Source organism: Aquarana catesbeiana, linkage group LG11, assembly GCF_042186555.1.
Source record: "Aquarana catesbeiana isolate 2022-GZ linkage group LG11, ASM4218655v1, whole genome shotgun sequence".
NCBI lineage: Eukaryota > Metazoa > Chordata > Amphibia > Anura > Ranidae > Aquarana > Aquarana catesbeiana.
Window position 1 is genome coordinate 1,888,322 of NC_133334.1, and position 19,233 is coordinate 1,907,554.

Sequence of the window (19,233 nt, forward strand, 5' to 3'; positions counted from 1 at the left end):
GCACTTTATATGCAATATTTTAATATTTTTTTTGTATTATTTGTTAATAAAATTTACATACAATTTTTTAATTGGTGCCTATAAAGTCCATTTTTCTTTGCTCTTTCCATTTAGATAATTTGACATATAGGACACGGCACTTCTCTACCAAATAAATACATTCCCACAGCTCCATCCTGTGGTGGAATTTGGTTCGTTTTTGATCGACTAGTACTGGAGTTGCAAGAAAGTATTTTCGGCAGTCCAGGAGTACCAGTCCCCCATGTAGGGGCAGTCTTATATATGTGGTGAATTTGTATCTTGGGGTCTGAGGGCCCCATAAGAAAGAGGTGAATATTTACTTCAGTTGGGTGAAAGGATTTGGGAACCCCTTGTGGTGAACTTGGGAAGTATTTTCATTTTGATTAACTACTTCCTGCCCGCACTATAGCCGAAAGATGGCTACAGCGCGGGCTTAGTTTGCCGGGAGGGCATCCAAGGTCTTCTTCCTATGAACGTGCTACTCACACACGGGCAGCACGCTCTTTGAACACTGAGTCCAACGACAGCTGATTACAGAATATAAACACAAGCTGGTTATAGGCTTTTCTTTCCTCACACTGACAGCCTTAGGAGAGGAGAGCCGATAACCGGCTTGTGTTAAAGGGACATCGGCACCGATAATCGGTGCAGTTCCAGCAGTTCCCACCAGTGCCTCCTTATAAGTGTCACCTATCAGTGCTGCCTACCATTGCCCATCAGTGAAGGAGAAAAATTGCCTGTTTTTAAAATCTCATAGCAAATTTTGAAAAGGTTTATTTTTTTTTCAACATTTTCAGTCTTTTTGTGTTTATTTAGCAACCCCCCCCCCCCCCCCAGTGGTGATTAAATACCACCAAAAGAAAACTATTTATTTGTGTGGAGGAAAAAAAAAGATTAAAAAAAAGTCATATGGGTCTCAAGCTATGATTAAGCATTGGATATATGTGTGAAACGTGTCGGTTCTGGTGATCTGGGGGGTCTCCAAGGAATTTCCCTAATTTTCAGGGATTTCCTTTCACTTCCTGTTTGGCTATGAGACAAAAAGTGAAAGGGAAATCTCCACAAAGAGACACAAATGGGAAAAAAGAAATCTGACAGGAGTTATAACCCTCCCTTTACTCATCCAAAAATGGGTAAACAAAGTTTTGCCTATAGTTCTACTTTAACATTGTGCGTTACAGGCAGTAGATTAAGAGAGTCGTAATGAGAAGCTTTGCTTGAAATAATGGCGCCTAATTATCTAAACCTGTCAATTAACTGCAGCGGAAGGTCCACGGGGGGGCATGCTCCAAAACTCCAGAGTCAATCATAAACAGGGTGGACTTATGCCAGTTGACACGGAGGCCTGGTACCACCAAAAAAGTATTGAGGACACAACCTGTGGGGAGGGGCCAGCATCATGCAAGAATAACAAAAGATCATCGGCATACAGGGTGACCCGCTTCTCCACCCAGTCCATACGAAGTCCCCATACATCAGGGGAGATACAGAATACTTTATTCATCCCAAAGAGTTAAGAAGGGCCTCAGCAAAAGGTTTCATTGTCAGAGCATAAACGGTTGGAGAGAGGGGGCAGCCCTGCCTCTAGATAAGGAAACAGAGCAGACAGTCCCCAAGCCTGGTGGATACAGTGGGTTGAGTATATAGATCACGTAACCATTAGATAAAGCAGAGTGGAAGCCCCATTCTGCACAGTACCTCCCATGGGTAGGGCAATTCAACTGTGTCGAGGTGCCTTTTCGTTATCTATGTTAAGGAACTCAGTCAAGTAATTGCCAGACTGTTGTTCCTAATTTTTACAGACAGTCTACTGACTGGAATGGTACTAGCTGATTGGAGAAAAGCCAATGTAGCACCAATATTTAAAAAGGGCCCAAAATACATCCCTGGAAATTACAGACCAGTTAGCCTAACATCAATAGTATGTAAACTCTTGGAGGGGATGATAAGGGACTATATACAAGATTTTAGTAATAAGAACGGTATCATTAGCAGTAATCAGCATGGATTCATGAAGAATCGTTCTTGCCAAACCAATCTATTAACCTTCTATGAGGAGGTGAGTTGCCATCTAGATAAAGGAAGGCCCGTAGACGTGGTGTATCTGGATTCTACAAAAGCATTTGACACAGTTCCCCATAAACGTTTACTGTACAAAATAAGGTGCGTTGGCATGGACCATAGGGTGAGTACATGGATTGAAAACTGGCTACAAGGGCGAGTTCAGAGGGTGGTGATAAATGGGGAGTACTCAGAATGGTCAGGGGTGGGTAGTGGGGTCCCCCAGGGTTCTGTGCTGGGACCAATCCTATTTAATTTGTTCATAAACGATCTGGAGGATGGGATAAACAGTTCAATCTCTGTATTTGCAGACGATACTAAGCTAAGCAGGGCAATAACTTCTCCACAGGATGTGGAAATCTTGCAAAAAGACCTGAACAAATTAATGGGGGAGGGGCGACTACATGGCAAATGAGGTTCAATGTAGAAAAATGTAAAATAATGCATTTGGGTGGCAAAAATCTGAATGCAATCTATAGACTGGGGGGAGAACCTCTGGGGGGGATCTAGGATGGAGAAGGACCTGGGGGTCCTAGTAGATGATAGGCTCAGCAATGACATGCAATGCCAAGCTGCTGCTAACAAAGCAAACAGAATATTGGCATTAAAAAGGGATCAACTCCAGAGATAAAACGATAATTCTCCCGCTCTACAAGACTCTGGTCCGGCCGCACCTGGAGTATGCTGTCCAGTTCTGGGCACCAGTCCTCAGGAAGGATGTACTGGAAATGGAGCGAGTACAAAGAAGGGCAACAAAGCTAATAAAGGGTCTGGAGGATCTTAGTTATGAGGAAAGGTTGTGAGCTCTGAACTTATTCTCTCTGGAGAAGAGACGCTTGAGAGGGGATATGATTTCAATATATAAATACCGGACTGGTGACCCCACAATATATAAATACCGGACTGGTGACCCCACAATATACAAATACCGGACTGGTGACCCCACAATATACAAATACCGGACTGGTGACCCCACAATATATAAATACCGGACTGGTGACCCCACAATATATAAATACCGGACTGGTGACCCCACAATATACAAATACCGGACTGGTGACCCCACAATATATAAATACCGGACTGGTGACCCCACAATATACAAATACCGGACTGGTGACCCCACAATATATAAATACCGGACTGGTGACCCCACAATATATAAATACCGGACTGGTGACCCCACAATAGGGATAAAACTTTTTCGCAGAAGAGAGTTTAATAAGACTCGTGGCCACTCATTAAAATTAGAAGAAAAGAGGTTTAACCTTAAACTACGTTGAGGGTTCTTTACTGTAAGAGCGGCAAGGATGTGGAATTCCCTTCCACAGGCGGTGGTCTCATCGGGAACCATCAATAATTTTAAAAGACGATTAGATAATCACCTGAATGACCGCAACATACAGGGATATGTAATGTAATACTGACACATAATCACACACATAGGTTGGACTTGATGGACTTTTGTCTTTTTCCAACGTCACCTACTATGTAACTATGTAACAACCCGTGATGTTAGAGTATTGTACATGTATGTTTGTAAAGAGCCTTCAGATATTACTATTGGATGACTTGTGGGGCATGAAGCCTGTCTGGTCAGTATCTATAAGAGAGTGAATGACCCAGCTGAGTCTACATTTTAGTAGCTTGGTTAGCATTTTAAATTGTAATTTAGGAGAGCAGTGGGCCTGTAAGAGGTGCACAACGGGGGGGCCTTTATGAAGTAAGATTATGTGTGCATCTGTCTTGGGGGTTGGGAGAGAGTCCAATCTCTGAGTATACATGGATGCCAGTCTAGAAGCAAAGACCTCACCATAAACCCTATAGAAGTCCATGGGGAGGCCATCCAGTTCAGGGGCTTTCCCGTTGGGAAACAAAAGGACAACAGAAAGAACCTTCTCTGCAGTGAATGGACATGAGAGGAGTTACCTCTGCCTGTTAGATAACCATCCCAATACCACCGGAGCAAGAAATTCCGTGAAAGATGGAAAGCTCAAAATTGGGGGGTGAGGAAGAAGCATACAACTGAATATAGTACCCTAAAAATCCTTCCAGTATATCCTCGGTGGAAATAACCTTAGTGCCATCTGGGGAGCAGATTTCTGAGATAGTCATATTGAGAAAGCATAGCTAGGAATTTGCCATTTTTATCCCCATACTCAAAGAATACCAGTCTACGATTATGTACAGTTGTGCTCATAAGTTTACATACCCTGGCAGAATTTATGATTTCTTGGCCATTTTTCAGAAAATATGAATGAAAACACAACTTTTCTTTCACTCATGATTAGTGTTTGGATGAAGCCATTTATTATCAATCAACTGTGTTTGCTCTTTTTAAATCCTAATGACAACAGAAACTACCCAAATGACCCTGACCAAAAGTTTACATACCCTGGTGATTTTGGCCTGATGCACACAAGTTGACACAAAGGGGTTTGAATGGCTATTAAAGGTAACCAGCCTCACCTGTGATCTGTTTGCTTGTAATTAGTGTGTGTATAAAAGATCAATGAGTTTCTGGACTCCTGACAGACCCTTGCATCTTTCATCCAGTGCTGCACTGACGTTTCTGGATTCCAAGTGGGGCCTAGTGAGGATGAGAGCACCGTTGGCACAGTCTCCCAGCCAGGGGAAGAGAGAGGAGAGGAAGAGGCAAGCTGTGACCTGTGCCCAATGCAGCGTGACCTGTGCCCAATACAGCGTTGCCTGTGCCCCATACAGCCTCACCTGTGCAGAGGAAGAGGCAAGCCACCCGGATCAGCAGAGAGCTGAATTGCCCGATGTAGTAGCTTTCATTAGAACTTCCAGTGTTCCCGGGGCTCACGTCACATAGCTCCACCTCTTGGCCCGGCGCCTTTGATAGACAGAACACCAATCCAATGCGGGACGTGTGACATCATGGGGCACAGGTCACGCTGCATTGGGCACAGGTCACGTTGTATGGGGCACAGGTCACGCTGCATTGGGCACAGGTCACGCTGTATGGGGCACAAGTCACGCTGCATGGGGCACAAGTCACGCTGCATGGGGCACAGGTCACACTGCATTGGGCACAGGTCATGCACAGGTCATGCTGCATTGGGAACAGGTCACGCTGCATTGGGCACAAGTCACGCTGCATTGGGCACAGGTCACAATGTAGGAGACGGACCGACTCCTAGTGGAGCTCCTGCTATTGTGAGAAAATGTCCTGTGGTTGTATTTATGATAATGTATAATGTACTGCGTGAAGCTCAGTGACAAGTCTGACCTGTAGTGAAATCCTGATGGGCACAGAGTCACATCGGCTGCTTAAAGGGATTAGTTAATTAGCTCATGTTAATTTGTTGCAGGTGTATTGTTAGAGCAATATGAGCAGGAGGGGGGAATCTCCTCTTCTACCGTATAAAAAGAATTGTAATTTTGGTTCTAATAAAACAGTCCATGTTAGCAGCTAAGCAAGTCTCGCCTTGTTTTGTGTTTTGTGAGAGGTTGGAATATCTGATATCTAGAGTCAGACTGGGAGGAAGTGGTATACTGATGGAAGCACTCAAGTGGAGTGTGGGACGTTCCGTTACATGCAGTCTCTGGTAATCTCCTGCAGTATGTCTGCAGTCTATGAACCTCTCACGCAGTATGTCTGCACTCTCTGACACTCTCCTGTAGTATGTGTATTAATGTGCCCCTTTACTTGCTCAATTATTTGGGATTGCTCCACTGCTCAGTGAGAGGTAATGATGTGCATTAACTTCTAGCAACCAATCAGCGAACAGAAGTAATCTGCTTTAATCTCTAGAAACCAATCAGTAAGTGGTAATGATGTGCTGTAACCCCTAGCAACCAATCAGTGAGTGCTAACAATGTGCATTAGCCTCTAGCAACCAATCGGCAAGCAGAAATGATGTGTTGTAACCTCTAGCAACCAGCCAGTGAGCAGTAAGGATATGCTGTAACCTCTGGCAAACAATTGCAATCGCTGCGTGATCTGCTGCAGTAAAATTTTGAGTCTACCTGCTATTTTTTGTATGTCTCAGAATGGGGGGGGCAAGAAAATGTTTGCCCAGGGCCCAATAAAAATTAAAGACGGCCCTGCATGCAGAAGATGCTATAGCAACCAGGGGAATGGTGAGTGAAGGCTTCATAGCCCTCCATTCATGCATATGTTGCAGAAAATGGAGTTCAGTGTGGTCTGTGGACTGTATATGGGCAGAGCAGTGAGGCCCCAATCAGCCCTGTGTTATAGTAGCCCCCCTAGTGATTTATGTGGCAATTCAGTTGCAGTTTGGACCTGCCTACACACACTGTACAATCAGAGTATAATGTGTGTGAGGTCAGCTTAAAGGTAGGAAATCAGACTCCAAAACAAAAGAAATGACAGATTGCAGCATCAAAGGCACCAACTGGGGTGTGTGAGGGGTTAGCAAACATCAGAATTATCATATATAGAGGGTCTGCATGCTGCAAAACATCCCCCCAATCTCCAAATCACTCCCCTTTATAAAACTCAAATCATTCCGCCCTCCAATTTCCAGTGGGGTAGGTGGAGAGGAGTCCCAGCAGTGGGAGAACCCGAAGCAAAACAGATTCCAAAACCAACATAAGAGAGAGGAAAAGTTACCATCACTTACCTGACACCTGAAGAGTAACTCTCCCTTCTGCTAAATCCGGAGTGTTAAACACTCTACAAGTGTATTCCCCCTCATCCGAGAACTGGACCCGAGAGAGATGGAGCTCTGCATTTCCATTCCGGATTTCCATCGGCTTCATGGAGGATCCCGGTCTGTATGACCTCTCTTTTCCATCAATATTTTCATACACATCGTACTCAGTGCCGTTCTCTGATATCATTTTCCATATTATTGAAATGGGTTTCCCAATATTTAGATCAGATATATCACAGGGAATGGTAACATCTTCACCCCTCAGTACTGACAGGAGTGATGTCCTCGTTGTGACCTTCACAGCCCCTATAAAATAGAAATAATTATTGTACCCCAAAACTGAAGAAATTAATATCATTGTGCCATCTATATCAGATCAGAGACATTCTGTACACCTACAGCTCTTCTCACCATCCATGTAATGTGTCAGATTCCCTGTAGGGGGCGACACCGGTGTCTGACCCAATTCCAATATCACTGACCCTCATTCACCAAACCGATCAAATAAGAACAATCTATATTATAAGCTGGAGTCCACAATGACAGCTTTAACTTCCTACTGTCATACCCTCCACACTCCTCTCCTATACATAGTGCCCACTGTCATACCCTCCACACTCCTCTCCTGTACATACCACTCACTGTCATATCCTCCACACTCCTCTCCTGTACATACCACCCACTGTCATACCCTCCACACTCCTCTCCTATACATAGTGCCCACTGTCATATCCTCCACACTCCTCTCCTGTCCATACTGCCCACTGTCATACCCTCCACACTCCTCTCCTGTACATACCACCCACTGTCATACCCTCCACACTCCTCTCCTATACATACCACTCACTGTCATATCCTCCACACTCCTCTCCTGTACATACCACCCACTGTCATACCCTCCACACTCCTCTCCTGTACATACCGCTCACTGTCATATCCTCCACACTCCTCCCCTGTACATACCACTCACTGTCATATCCTCCACACTCCTCTCCTGTACATATCGCCCACTGTCATATCCTCCACACTCCTCTCCTGTACATACTGCCCACTGTCATATCCTCCACACTCCTCTCCTGTACATACCGCCCACTGTCATATCCTCCACACTCCTCTCCTGTACATACCGCCCACTGTCATATCCTCCACACTCCTCCCCTGTACATACCGCTCACTGTCACATCCTCCACACTCCTCTCCTGTACATACCGCCCACTGTCATATACTCCACACTCCTCTCCTGTACATACCGCCCACTGTCATATCCTCCACACTCCTCTCCTGTACATACCGCCCACTGTCATATCCTCCACACTCCTCTCCTATACATACCAATCACTGTCATATCCTTCACACTCCTCTCCTGTACATACCGCCCACTGTCATACCCTCCACACTCCTCTCCTGTACATACCGCTCACTGTCATATCCTCCACATTCCTCTCCTGTACATACCGCCCACTGTCATATCCTCCACACTCCTCTCCTGTACATACCACCCACTATCATACCCTCCACACTCCTCTCCTGTACATACCGCCCACTGTCATATCCTCCACACTCCTCTCCTGTACATACCACCCACTGTCATATCCTCCACACTCCTCTCCTGTACATACTGCCCACTGTCATATCCCCCACACTCCTCTCCTGTACATACTACCCACTGTCATACCCTCCACACTCCTCTCCTGTACATACCGCCCACTGTCATATCCTCCACACTCCTCTCCTGTACATACTGCCCACTGTCATACCCTCCACACTCCTCTCCTGTACATACCACCCACTGTCATATCCTCCACTCTCCTCTCCTGTACATACTGCCCACTGTCATATCCTCCACACTCCTCTCCTGTACATACCGCCCACTGTCATATCCTCCACACTCCTCTACTGTACATTCCGCCCACTGTCATATCCTCCTGTGACAGACCTAGCCGTGACAGAGGCTTTTGGAGGGGGACTGAATGCCAGCCTCTTGCCGACCGTTTATGGGCCCTGGCATTTGGGGGAATGGTGCTCTTTGTGAGCTGTATGCCTGGGGACCCTTGAGGTGGCGTTACTTTAGATTCGGGTCCATGTCCCCCAAGACACACAGACTCTGGGGACCCTGGATATGTCATGTTAGAAATAGTGACTGATTCATACTATTGGGACATTTACTGTGAGGAGATGCTGATGTCATCAACTCCACTCACCTATCTCTGTTGTCTTCTATAATGTAAATGAGTCTAGTGTGGCTTCTCTTTCAGCCATTGTTGTCTGGGCTAATTAACCCTGCAATTGTATGAAGGTGTCCTGTGTTTATACTAATGTGTGAAGCTTGGTGACCCCAAGTCTGACCTGTAGTGAAATCCTGATTAATCATACAATGCCCAGGAGGGCACGGAGTCACATCGGCTTCTTGAGGGGGTTAGTTAATTAGTTCATGTTAATTCTGTTTCTGGTCACGGGTGTATTGTTAGAGTAATATGAGCAGGAGGGGGACCTCCTCTTTAACTGTATATAAAGACTTGTAATTTTGGTTCTAATAAAGAGTAATTCCTGCTTGAACCTCAAGACAGAGCCTTGTCTCATATTTGGGGGAGAATTATTTGTATGGGTTCCTTGTTCGGTTGATGGAAGTGTTCGGTAGCTGCCCTTGTGTTTGGGTATGGAATGTCCTAAATGACTTTAACCCCTTTCATACCCGGGGTGTCATTACAACAACTAAAACTAAAATGGCATTTTAGTCAAAACACTTATGACCTGTACACACGACCGGTTTTGCCTTCGGAATAAACTCTGAAGGTTTTTCCGACGGAGTTCCGATGGAATTCTGCTCAAGCTGCCTTGCCTACACATGGTCATACCAAATTCCGACTGTCCAGAACACGGTGACATACAACACGTAGGACGGGACTAGAAAACTGAAGTTCAATAGCCAGTAGCCAATAGCTTCCGTCTCATACTTGCTTCAGAGCGAAAGTTTTGGTCAGCCATTGTGGGGAGTTCCTAAAAATGTATGTGAGTTTGGGGAGGACTTTCATTTTTAGAAGGTTGATGCGCCCAATGAGGGAAAGAGGGAGATTGCCCCACGCCTTCAGTTTGGATCTGACAACTATCAGGACAGGATCAAGGTTAAGCCGGGCAAAATCCCCGCCCTCTCTTGAGATGATGATACCTAGGTAAATTTATTCACCCACTGGAGTGGGGTAGAGGAGGGTGAGGAGGACCTGGCCCCCTCATCCACCGGAAAGAGCTGAGACTTGTGCCAATTCACCCTCAGCCCTGTGAAGGTGGAGAAGGCGTCCATGACCCCAAGTGCGCCCCACAGAGAGTCACCAGCGTCATTTAAAAATAGGAGTAAGTCGTCCGTGTAAAGAGCCACTCTCTCCTCCAGCCAGCCCACCCTAAGCCCACGGACCTTGGTCGAGCCTCTAAGGGCCTCAGCTATAGGTTCCATGGCCAGGGCGAACAGGGCCGGGAGAGAGGGCATCCCCATCTGGTGCCCCTCTGCAGGGAGAATGGAGGAGACAAGGAGCCATTCATTTTAATGCATGCCAGGGGACCATTGTACAATGCATGGATCCAGTCAATAAATTTCAGTGGGAAACCCATTCTTCTCAACACCTCCCACAGATACACCCACTCCACCGTGTCAAATGCTTTCTCCATATCAAGGGTGGCAATGGTCCTAGTGCCCTGATTAGTATGGGGGGCATGAATATTAGAAAATAGTCTGCGTATGTTAACGTCTGTGGATCTACCTGGCATAAAACCCGTTTGGTCAGAGTCAATCAGGGATTTTATTACCTTATTAAGCCTAGCGGCCAGTAGTTTGGTTAGTATTTTAGGCCACAGTTTAGGAGCGCTATCGGCCTGTAGGAGGCGCATAGCTTAGGGTCTTTATTAGGCTTTGGAATAAGAACAATATGGGTTTCCCTCATAGAGGGTGGTAAGGAGCCCCGTTGGAGACAGACCTGAAACACCTGAGCTAATTTGGGGGCGAGTGTCTCTATGTGAGCTCTATAATATTCTATGGGGAGTCTGTCCGGCCCCGGGGTCTTCCCTGCCGGGAAAGATCTAATGGCCACCGTGACCTCTTCTGGTGAGACCTCTGAAACAAGGAATTGTCTCTCTGCATCAGAGAGCCATCCCAGTGCTAGCGTGTTTAACACAGAGAGCATTTGAGCAGGGTCAAAGCTATCAGGAAGTGAGGAGACATATAGAGAGGTATAAAACTTGGTGAATGCAGATAGGATATCCTCCTGGGAGGTGACTAATACCCCTTCTTCCATAAGGATTTCAGGTATAACCACTAAGGGCCTATCCTGCTGTGCTAGCATCGCCAGGAGTTTGCTATTTTTATCTCCATGCTCGAAATGTTCCTGTCTACTATTTTGTATACCAGCTCTGGTGATGTCTGAGACATGTAGGTGTAGTTCCTGCCTAAGCGAGGAAAGGTGCTCGAAGTTGGGAACCGTAGCCGAGGTCGAATAATGAGTCAGAGCCGCCTCAACTTTGTATTGCAGGTCAGAAACCTCGTCCCCAAGTTCCGCCCTAACCGCCGCCACAGCCGAGATATATCGACCCCTGCTGTGAGCTTTGGAAGCATCCCACACCACCTCCAGGGAGGCTGACCCCGCATTATCCACCCAGTAGTCCTGCAAAGAGGGAGAGACCTTTTCATGGACTGCTTCATTGTTGATCCAATGGGGTTGTAACCTCCATAGGGCTTTACTCCTTGACCTGGTGGTCCTAATGGTCAATTTAAGAGGATGATGATCAGATAAGCCTGAGGGAAGGTAACTAGCCTCTTGGATGTTTGCAAGGAGGGCAGCATTGACAAAAGCCAAATCTATTCAGGTGGACGCTTTAAATGTGGACAAAAAGCAGGAGTACGTTCTATCTTGGGGGTGAGGCCACCTCCATGCTTCTTGGAACTCAGTTGCCTGAGCCCACGTACCTAGGTCAGAATTAAAAGTGATTGTGGGGAGGACCTAATTCACAGGACAGCGTGGCATTAAAGTCTCCCATGGATAGGACAGATGCCGGGCAATGCGGAGCCAGCTTTTCATATAATGTGTACAGAATGTGTATTTGGCTCGGAGGAGGCAGATAGACATTCACAGTGACATATTTCTTGTTATATACGCTCAGCACTACCATAACAAATTTTCCCTGGGGATCCGAGTGAACCTCATTTGCCACACATGGAATTCATTTACTGATCAGTATAGATACCCCTCTAGAGTACGAGGAGTAGGTCGCATGAAGCGCCCTTTGTACTCATGGCTTTTTCAGGGCCATCACCTTACTACCAATTAGATGCGTCCCCTGCAACAGCACTATATGGGAGTTATGCAGTTTTAGGTATTTAAACATTAGTGATGCTTATATTTGGAGTTAAGCCCTCTGACGTTCCACGACAGAATGGTCATCGACTCAACCTCAGAGGAGGGCATCATGGAACACCAGGGGAAATGACTGCAGGATAAGCTCATCAGACAAGTGGAAGCAAGTAAACCCAAATAAGGCACTTATATACAGTAGCACCAGAGCAACATAATACATGTTCTGTTCTTTAGAGTAGAAAAAACCCTCCCACAAAAATACATAACACCCTACCCAAACATCGTAAAAACTAAGTTCAGGGACCAAAACTGTAGGCCAAAGAACCATACAAACCAATGTAGGGTTTTTTTTACCCTTAACTGGAAAAACCTTAGAATCCTTGGGTCGCTGGGACCCCTAGAAGTTGGGCCGAAGGGCGGAGGTGGATATAGCTCTTCCCGAAGCAATCAGGCTCAAGTCAGGGAAGAGAATCCAACGTGTAGGGAGGAAAACAAGGGGGAACAAGGGGCACTTCTGTTCAAAGGTGGGGTGATTCAGTGGCTGTCATTGGAGCTCCTCAGGCAGGAGTAGGTGAGAGGCCAGCCAGCAACAGAAGGCACAGACATTCAACATGGGTGCAGATGGAACGTGGCAAGGGGAAAAAGGACCGGGGACAGAGAGTAGCTAATGCTGTAAGTCATCAGGAGATAATTCTGTCGAAAGGGAGAGAAATACTTAACCACTCCCTGCTGACTGTAGTCAGTCACCATTCCCCCTGGTCATATGTGATTAGCGGGTGTCCAGCCACTCCATCGCGGCCTCCGGAGTGTCAAAGAAGCGAGTGTTATCACCATCAGTAATCCGTAGCCTGCTGGGATATAAAAGGCCAAATCAAATTCCTTTTTCTCTGAGCCAACGCCTCACATCAGTAAAGGATTTGCGGCGTTGCTGCACTTCTTGCAAGAAGTCTGGGAAAAAAGCAATTTGGTATTCTCATACTTAATTTCAGGCATGGCGCGTGCCGCCGCCAGGATGCGATCATCGATCTCGGTAACTAAGCGTCCGCAACAGGAAAGGGCGCGGAGGGGCCCCAGGTCTCGGAGGGAGCGGCAGAACTCTGTGGGATCTCTTTACCACAAAGGTAGGCGGTACGTCCCCCAGGTATAAGAGGGTGAACTCAGCAGGTCTAGGGCCCTCCGCTCTCTCAGGCAGTCCAAGTATACGGATATTGTTCCACCTGAGGTGGTTTTCAGTGTCTATTGCATGCTCTTGAAGCACTTTTACCTGGAGCTGCAGGGCCCTCACCTCCCTGGAATCCGACCGGACTGTATCCTCCACCGTGGAGACCCTGTTCTCCACCTCAGCAACCTGGGACCGAAATTTATCTATATCCTGGCGGATGAGGCCGACATCCACTGTCGAGAAGTCAATCTTTGCTGTCAGGGTCTCTTTGCAAAAGACTGAGAGCTCATGGCCAAGGAGCAGGGCAAGAACTACATCAGCATTGGTGCGTCGGCACAGGGGGAGAGTTCCCTTGCTGGAGGTCAGCAGGTAGACTCCGGGGCGCTGGCAGTAGGATGGTAGATGCAGCGGCGATGAGCTGCCTGCACTGGATTGGGGTCTGCAGCAGGACGCAGCTTCCTTGAGGGTGGAGGCACAGGGCTGTCAGAGCAGCAGCGATGGGGCACAACTGATGGTGCAGGGAAGGCAATATTAAGTTTCCGGGGTGCGGAGTGTGGCAGAGGGAGGACAGCACTACGTTTCTGGGGCACAGTATTTTGGGCCGTGGTATGACGATGGGCAGCAGGCAAAGTCCAGGGGATGAGAGATGCTGATATGGTGAACTGCTTGCACCAGGTCAGGGCCCTCAGCAGGACACAACGTCTATGAGGATGGAGGCACAGGGTAGGCAGAGCAGGATTACAAAGGGCCCAGATGATCACACAGAGAGGGCAGTATAGTATGTCCAGGGCCTGGATTATGGGGCTGGGAGAGCGGCACCACTATGCCAAGACACAGTACCTGATCCTGGAGGATGTGCCTTGATTAGTAAGCCTCAAGATGGCGGCGGCCGCGGGCATCTGGAATCGGCCCCTGTGGAGCCCCCAGTGTCCGACTGGGCCTCTCCGCAGTGCAGCCTCCTCCCAGGGACGACCGATGCCTGTGTATGGCGATCTGCCACCTCCGCTCCGGCGGATCGCGGCACCCGAGCCTGGGGATGGAGAGGCACAGTAGGCCTCAAGATGGATCGGCCCCCCCGTGGAGCCCCCGGTGTCTGCTCGGGCCCCTCCGCAATTCAGCTTCTCCCCAGGGCCTACCGAAGCCTATGTATGTTGATCCGCCGCCTCTCCGCCCGCGGATCATGGCACCCGAGCCCTGGGATGGAGGAGGCACAGTAGGCCTCAAGATGGCGGCGGGCTTCTGTAGTGTGGGCCCGGTCGCGGACCTGTAAACGCCCGATCAGCCGGCCGATTGCCACAATTTCTGCTGGGACTGATGCAGGTGCTGCCTGGTATTAGTTAGGGAGAGTTTGGAGGCTCTCCCGCTGCTGGTAGTATCAGGATGGTTGCAGATTAAATTCAGGATTTGCGGAGCTCCTCTGAAACACGTCCTGTTCCTGCTACATCCGGACACGCCCCAGAGCATGCGTCATTTTTGGTAGGTCGGAACAGCATACAGACGATCGGTTTTCCCGATAGGAATTTGTTCCGTTGGAAATATTTGGAACATGTTCTATTTCTGAGTCTGTCAGAATTTTTGACAGAAAAAGTCTGATGAGGCCCACACACGGTCAGAATATACGATGAAAAGCTCCCGTTGGACTTTTTCTGATGGACATTCCACTTGTGTGTACGCGGCATAAGACTAAAACTAAATAGAAATTTGACTTCAAAATGAACACTGGTCTGTAGTGCATGTTCATACCTCAATACCATAAATAATAACAGATTAGATTTTTCACTCCAGCCGTATATAATGAGTTTGGAAATTGTAGAGAAATGTTAAATAATACATTACAATTTAATTACACCCATTATGTTTTAGTCGACTAAAATGTACTGGAGATTTAGTAGACTAAATACGACTAAAACAACTGCAGAAGACTAAAATGGGACTAAAACTAAAATGCCATTTTAGTCTCAAGACTAAAACTAAATTGAAATTTTCTGCCAAAATTAACACTGCTTCCCCCCCAGCCTAAAGTCCATTGACTGCCGGGTGGTGGCTTTCTCATCCTGACTGGATGTCCTGTCAGCAGGGGCGCTGCTCGGTCTGGGGATAGAGCCCATAGCAGCGGTCACCAACCTTTTAGGAGGTCTGGGGGGCATTGACGTGCTTCAATCATCACGGCATCATGGTTGATATGGTGTCAGGGTGTTTGAAGCGCATTGTTTCTATTGTTACATTCTAATATATAATGAAGTGGTTTAACACACCAGAATGCAGAATCAGTGGGAGCCCTGAGCGTGTCACTTGCCACCATTGCCTGCCACTATTTGCGGATTGTCCCTTGCCATGCCAGCCAGTGCCACCAAATGATCATTGTCGGTGGTTGACATTGGCATTGGTGGCAGGTTGGCAGCACCGGTCCATTTAGCACAGAGGCGGGTACAGTTGTTGGCAGGGCCATCCTTATAGCATCATGGGCCCTGGGCAAAGTAATGCACTGGGGCCCCTAAAAGCCTGCCCCAATTTATACACCTACTAAAAATGAAAGAATAAATAATTGATAGATTTGAACATACTGTATATATATATATATATATATATACATACATACAGTGGGGACGGAAAGTATTCAGACCCCCTTAAAATTTTCACTCTTTGTTATATTGCAGCCATTTGCTAAAATCATTGCAAGTTGATTTTTTTCCTCATTAATGTACACACAGCACCCCATATTGTACACACAGCACCCCATATTGTACACACAACACCCCATATTGTACACACAGCACCCCATATTGTACACACAGCCCCCCATATTGTACACACAGCCCCCCATATTGTACACACAGCACCTCATATTGTACACACAGCACCCCATATTGTACACACAGCACCCCATATTGTACACACAGCTCCCCATATTGTACACACAGCCCCCCATATTGTACACACAGCCCCCCATATTGTACACACAGCACCTCATATTGTACACACAGCACCCCATATTGTACACACAGCTCCTCATATTGTACACACAGCACCCCATATTGTACACACAGCACCCCATATTGTACACACAGCTCCCCATATTGTACACACAGCCCCTCATATTGTACACACAACACCCCATATTGTACACACAGCACCTCATATTGTACACACAGCACTCCATATTGTACACACAGCCCCCCATATTGTACACACAACACCTCATATTGTACACACAGCACCTCATATTGTACACACAACCCCCCATATTATACACACAGCCCCCCATATTGTACACACAGCACCCCATATTGTACACACAGCACCCCATATTGTACACACAGCCCCCCATATTGTACACACAACCCCCCATATTGTACACACAGCCCCCCATATTGTACACACAGCCCCTCATATTGTACACACAGCACTCCATATTGTACACACAGCACCCCATATTGTACACACAGCACCCCATATTGTACACACAACCCCCCATATTGTACACACGGCTCCCCATATTGTACACACAGCACCCCATATTGTACACACAGCACCCCATATTGTACACACAACCCCCCATATTGTACACACGGCTCCCCATATTGTACACACAGCACCCCATATTGTACACACAGCACCCCATATTGTACACACAGCACCCCATATTGTATACACAGCCCCCCATATTGTACACACAGCACCCCATATTGTACACACAGCACCTCATATTGTACACACAGCACCCCACATTGTACACACAGCACCCCATATTGTACACACAGCACTCCATATTGTACACACAGCACCCCATATTGTACACACAACACCCCATATTGTACACACAGCCCCCCCATATTGTACACACAGCACCTCATATTGTACACACAGCACCCCATATTGTACACACAGCCCCCCATATTGTACACACAGCACCTCATATTGTACACACAGCCCCCCATATTGTACACACAGCACCCCATATTGTACACACAGCACCCCATATTGACAGAAAAACACAGAATTGTTGACATTTTTGCAGATTTATTAAAAAAGAAAACCTGAAATATCACATGGTCCTAAGTATTCAGACCCTTTGCTCGGTATTTAGTAGAAGCCCCTTTTGATGAGTCTTTTTGATACAACAAGTTTTTCACACCTGGATTTGGGGATCCTCTGCCATTCCTCCTTGCAGATCCTCTCCAGTTCTGTCAGGGGGATGGTAAACGTTGGTGGACGGCCATTTTTAGGTCTCTCCAGAGATGCTCAATTGGGTTTAAGTCAGGGCTCTGGCTGGGCCATTCAAGAACAGTCACGGAGTTGTTGTGAAGACACTCCTTCGTTATTTTAGCTGTGTGCTTAGGGTCATTGTCTTGTTGGAAGGTAAACCTTCGGCCCAGTCTGAGGTCCTGAGCACTCTGGAGAAGGTTTTCATCCAGGATATCCCTGTACTTGGCCGCATTTATCTTTCCCTCGAATTGCAACCAGTCGTCCTGTCCCTGCAGCTGAAAAACACCCCCACAGCATGATGCTGCCACCACCATGCTTCACTGTTGGGACTGTATTGGACAGGTGATGAGCAGTGCCTGGTTTTCTCCACACATACCGCTTAGAATTAAGGCCAAAAAGTTCTATCTTGGTCTCATCAGACCAGAGAATCTTATTTCTCACCATCTTGGAGTCCTTCAGGTGTTTTTTAGCAAACTCCATGCGGCTTTCATGTGTCTTGCACTGAGGAGAGGCTTCCATCGGACCACTCTGCCATAAAGCCCCGACCGGTGGAGGGCTGCAGTGATGGTTGACTTTCTACAACTTTCTCCCATCTCCAGACTGCATCTCTGGAGCTCAGCCACAGTGATCTTTGAGTTCTTCTTTACCTCTCTCACCAAGGCTCTTCTCCCCCGATAGCTCAGTTTGGCCGGACGGCCAGCTCTAGGAAGGGTTCTGGTTGCCCCAAACATCTTCCATTTAAGGATTATGGAGGCCACTGTGCTCTTAGGAACCTGAAGTGCAGCAGAAATGTTTTTGGTAACCTTGGCCAGATCTGTGCCTTGCCACAATTCTGTCTCTGAGCTCTGTGCCTTGCCACAATTCTGTCTCTGAGCTCTGTGCCTTGTCACAATTCTGTCTCTGAGCTCTGTGCCTTGCCACAATTCTGTCTCCGAGCTCTTCAGGCAGTTCCTTTGACCTCATGATTCTCATTTGCTCTGACATGCACTGTGAGCTGTAAGGTCTTATATAGACAGGTGTGTGGCTTTCCTAATCAAGTCCAATCAGTATAATCAAACACAGCTGGACTCAAATGAAGGTGTAGAACCATCTCAAGGATGATCAGAAGAAATGGACAGCACCTGAGTTATATATATGAGTGTCACAGCAAAGGGTCTGAATACTTAGGAGCATGTGATATTTCATTTTTTCTTTATTAATAAATCTGCAAAAATGTCAACAATTCTGTGTTTTTCTGTCAATATGGGGGGGGCTGTGTATACAATATGGGGTGCTGTGTGTACAATATGGGGTGCTGTGTGTACAATATGAGGTGCTGTGTATACAATATGGGGTGCTGTGTGTACAATATGAGGTGCTGTGTGTACAATATGGGGTGCTGTGTGTACAATATGGGGTGCTGTGTGTACAATATGGGGTGCTGTGTGTACAATATGGAGTGCTGTGTGTACAATATGGGGTGCTGTGTGTACAATATGGGGTGATGTGTGTACAATATGGGGTGCTGTGTGTACAATATGGGGTGCTGTGTATACAATATGGGGTGCTGTGTGTACAATATGGAGGGCTGTGTGTACAATATGAGGTGATGTGTGTACAATATGGGGTGCTGTGTGTACAATATGAGGTGCTGTGTGTACAATATGGGGTGCTGTGTGTACAATATGAGGTGCTGTGTGTACAATATGGGGTGCTGTGTGTACAATATGGAGTGCTGTGTGTACAATATGGGGTGCTGTGTGTACAATATGGGGTGCTGTGTGTACAATATGGGGTGCTGTGTATACAATATGGGGTGCTG

General features: G+C 47.0%; 1 protein-coding gene across 1 annotated transcript in view; it reads right to left on the bottom strand.

Annotated features, from left to right (window-relative positions):
- The window catches only part of LOC141111800 (hemicentin-1-like), a 247,029-nt gene that overhangs the window by 219,940 nt on the left and 7,856 nt on the right, over window positions 1-19,233 (bottom strand). The window contains exon 2 of the mRNA XM_073603935.1: window positions 6,693-7,031. Coding sequence (XP_073460036.1) covers window positions 6,693-7,031 — 339 coding nt within the window. The remainder of the gene's footprint in view (window positions 1-6,692; window positions 7,032-19,233) is intronic.